The sequence below is a fragment of the Orycteropus afer genome, unplaced genomic scaffold, assembly GCF_000298275.1.
Source record: "Orycteropus afer afer isolate SDZICR_OR568_19922 unplaced genomic scaffold, OryAfe1.0 scaffold00474, whole genome shotgun sequence".
NCBI classification, from domain to species: domain Eukaryota; kingdom Metazoa; phylum Chordata; class Mammalia; order Tubulidentata; family Orycteropodidae; genus Orycteropus; species Orycteropus afer.
The window spans coordinates 1645680-1649916 of record NW_006922061.1 but is presented as its reverse complement, the minus strand read 5'-3'; the positions used below and the strand labels follow the sequence as shown (position 1 = coordinate 1649916).

At 43.4% G+C, this 4237-nt stretch overlaps 1 protein-coding gene across 1 annotated transcript; it reads right to left on the bottom strand.

Moving 5' to 3' along the window:
* Nucleotides 1-2800: 2800 nt before the first annotated feature.
* Nucleotides 2801-3745, bottom strand: LOC103209047 (putative olfactory receptor 2W6). The gene has a single exon (XM_007954814.1). It carries the CDS (start codon nucleotides 3743-3745, stop codon nucleotides 2801-2803), a length of 945 nt encoding a protein of 314 aa, XP_007953005.1.
* Nucleotides 3746-4237: the final 492 nt, after the last annotated feature.

The window sequence follows — 4237 nt, the reverse complement described above, 5'->3', positions numbered from 1 at the left end:
TCTAGACCAAGTCTATTGTAGCTTTTAAGCCCAGTGATTTTCCAACTTTCAGAATTCTGTAAGAGGATATCTGGAAGATGTAATGTATTGGATAAAAATCATATCTAAAAAAATATTTCCACATCTGACTGTCATCATTAACACCTAGAGAACTTTTAAAAACAAGGATGTGTAAACCTCACCCCCTGAATATTCTGATCCAGAAGATCTAGATAGTTCTTGGAAATCTGATGAACAACCAAGTTTTGAAATTACTGCTCTAAGTAGCATCAAATCCCAAGATGTATTGATTTTATAAGAGAAAACATCAACATTTTTTAAATTTTGTTTTGAGGGACAGTGTTCCAGTTACCTAGTGCCACTCTGATAAGAATATACCATAAATGAGATGGCCTTAACAAACAGGAGCTAGGGGTGTTTCTTCACTCAGACAGCTGCTGGCTGCTGAGGCTGATCAGCCCAAGGTTGACAAGTAAAAAGGCACTGTCCTGATGTTACCAAATCACACAGCAGGCCATTAATTTAAGTCCATTGTAAGTCCCATGGTCAGCAGAGCATGGCAGGCTACTGAACAATGACACAGCTACGTGCAGGGACCAAGCATGCCATAAGCTAGAGACTATCCCCAAGACTTCTCCTTATATACAGGAAGCAGACCACATCCAAAGGCAGCTACTCGGCTGCTTGTGGAAGATCCCACCATGGAGTTGATTGCCAGTCCCACCATGGGGAATAACTACTACTAGCCACCCAGCCACTCAATCAGGCCCAGACAAGTTGACATACAAATTTAACCACCACAATTCCACCCCTTGTCAACTTGGTACCTGTACAGATCTTCATTGGGTGGCATCTGTACAGAGCTCTCACTAGGTGGCTCCAGTCCCCTAGTTCCTCTAAATGCCAACCTCATCCCCTTAGCCTGGTGGGCCCCATTCTTCTCCCTCTTGGGCATGGCAGCCCTGCCCCCTCATCTTGCACAGCAGCTATGACTCCATCCCATCAGCTCACATGAATGAGCAGCCCCACACTCCAAACCAAGTTGGTGAAGGTCTAACTCTTTGAAACCTAGGGGCCTATGGTGGTTCCACACACACACCCCCCAAAGGCCATGGTCCTTCCCTTTGAAGCTAAGGCAGCTCTGCTTTCCATTTCCTTAGTCTCTCCACTTCTGCTGAGTAATGCTGAAGGCAACCTACTCCACAGGAATCTTCCTGCCCCAAATGTATTCAGCCAGCTCTCTTGCTCCGTGGACCGGCCAGCCTGCTACTCCACTTCATGCCGGTCTCTTCTACCAATTAATTCCGGAAGGCAAGCCCCTCCACCAGGAAGCTGCCTGCACAAAGTCATCCAGCTTTCTCCTCTGTAGGCTGGTAACCCTGTTGCAGTTTAATGCTGGTCTCTCGGCTCTGCTCCTGCTGTGTCTCATGCCAGTCTCTTGGCTCAGCTTCTGTTGTCTCTCATGCAGTATGCTGGGGTCTCTCTGCCAGGGTCTTGAGTCAAGAATGCATTCCACTCCTTTTTCCATATTTTAGGTATCTCTCAGAGCAGCACCCCACTCTCTCGGTACCATGTACTCTTCTAGTTACCTAGTGCCACTCTGCTAAGAATATACCACAAATGAGATGGCCTTAACAAACAGGAGTTTATTCTCTCACAGTTTAGAGGCTTTAAGTCCAAGTTCAAAGTGCCAGACTCTAGGGGCTGGGTGAAAGCCCCTCAACCTTGGGGTCCAGCTTTGCCCCCTGCTCTCAGCCCACTGGAGCTACAGATGTTTCTTCACTCAGACAGCTGCTGGCTGCTGAGGCTGACCAGCCCAAGGTTGACAAGTAAAAAGACACTATCCCGATGTTACCAAATCACACAGCAGGCCATTAATTTAAGTCCATTGTAAGTCCCATGGTCAGCAGAGCATGGCAGGCTACTGAACAATGATAAGGCTACATGCAGAATCCAAGCATGCCATAAGCTAGAGACTATCCCTAAGGCTTCTCCTTATATACAGGAAGCAGACCACATCCAAAGGCAGCTACTCAGCAGCTTGTGGCAGATCCCACCATGAAGTTGATTGCCAGTCTCATCATGGGGAATAACTACCACCAGCTGCCTAGCCACTTAACAGGCCCAGCCAAGTTGACATACAAATTTAACTACCAGAGATAGTAATGAAATTAAACATTTAATTAAGCTCTCTTTGAAGTGAAGTTTTTATAGGTGATCAAAGTAAATTGCTAAAGAGTCCAAAGTCATTAATTCTTTCCTGATGTGTGTCATTGGCTCTCTTTTTTCCAAAGACTTGTAATCTTAACTCTAGTCAGCTCTTGTGGCTATGAGAAAAGATCAAGAAGAAGGTGTAAATGACTTTGAACATACTTGTTTTTCCTTTTCAAAAACCACATCAAAGAGCACCTTCCTATCACCATCATTCACTAATAACCAACTTATACATAAAACAGAGTATTATGATGTTGCTGATGAGGACCTTTGGTAAAGGGAAATCTTGTGTCCTTACCATTTATTTAACATCCCATGACACATTCTTCAAACTGTCCAGTGCCGTGGTGTGCTTTGTACTAATTCTACAAGTACACTACAGTTAAGGATACAAGATAGAGCAGGGATATCAAAGCACTTAAGTTTAAACAAAGAGAATGCACTTAACATCAAGATTATGGGGTCAAACTAAAAAAGTTGTTTTTGTTTTCAGTCCATATTTTGAATGTTAGTTCTGCATATGGATATAGCTATATGTAAGAGAGTAACCCTGGCACATAGTCTATATTTAGTGTTTCTTCTCACTTTAGGTTTTCCTAGTCCCTTTTTCCCTCTCCAGAAGCTTTTTCACAGCCCCTTTCACATCCTTGTTCCTCAGAGTATAGATGAGGGGGTTGACACTGGGAGTGACAATGGTGTAGAACAGAGTGAGAAACTTGCCCTGGTCTTGAGAGTAGCTGTTAGCTGGCTGCAAATACATGTAGATGATGGTGCCATAGAAGAGGGAGACCACAGTTAGGTGAGAAGAACAGGTGCTGAAGGCTTTTTTGCGCCCTTCTGCTGACTTGATCCTCAGCACAGCTGCAGCAATCATGCCATAGGAGATGAGGATCAAGGAGAGGGGCACCAGAAGAAGAGCAACCCCCAGAACAAAGGCAAAAGCTTCTACTAGCATGGTATCTTCACAGGACATGGCAATAAGAGCAGGCATCTCACACAAAAAGTGGTCCACCCTGCGATGCCCACACCGAGAGAGTTTCATTGTCTGGGGACACATGACAAAGGAATTTAGAAAACCACAGGACCAGGCCACAGTCACTAGCTGCAGGCAGAGACGTGGGTGCATAACTACTGTGTAGTGCAGGGGCCGACAGACAGCCACATAGCGATCATATGACATGACAGCCAACAGAACACACTCAGTTGAACCCAAAATCATGTAGATGTAGAGTTGAGCCACACAGCCATGGTAGGTGATGGTCTTCTCTGGACCCCAAAGGTTCCACAACAACTGGGGGATAATGCTGGTTGTAAAGCAGAGGTCCAAGAAAGAGAGATTCCCAAGAAAGAAGTACATGGGTGTGTGAAGCCTGGCATCCAAAATTGACAAGACGATAATTGCAGTATTACCTACCAGTGTCAGGATGTAGAAAACCAAGATAAAAGCAAAGAGAATTTTCTCCAATCTTGGCCGATCAGAAAAACCCACCAGGATGAATGCCTGTAGGTAGCTGTCATTATCTCTTCCCATAATCTTCACCGGCTATTATGGAAACAATCAAACAAATAATAATTGGATAAGAAAACAAATGAAGACAGTAAATTTCTAAGTTCCATTTATGGACTTATGAGGTTAGGAGAGTTGTTTTCACTTGCAATACTTTCTTTAAAAAGCACTTATGGAATGACAATTATATCCAAGTCAGCATGTTACAGATAGAGAATAAATAGCTGTGGAGGTGAATAATGTATGTAAATAACAACAGGGAAGGTAGAAAGTAAAAGCTCTTCAAAAGAAGATTCATTAAAAGCCTGAGAGCTTTTCAAATAATTTCTAATTGATCAGGAAAATACTTGTAGAAGAGTTTGGATTGGGAGAGACTGCTGGAAATGAGAGTTATTTTTTGGTTGTGTTCCAGATAATGTGTCATGTGGCATACTCAGCAAACCATGCCTCAAGAAAGGAAAAGTACATCAAAAGGCTGGAACAAAATTCAAAATCATAAAAAAAAAAAAAAAAAAT

What these genes read in the sequence shown, in the direction of transcription:
- LOC103209047 (XM_007954814.1), bottom strand. Translation starts at nt 3,745, where the DNA reads ATGGGAAGAGATAATGACAGCTACCTACAGGCATTCATCCTGGTGGGT.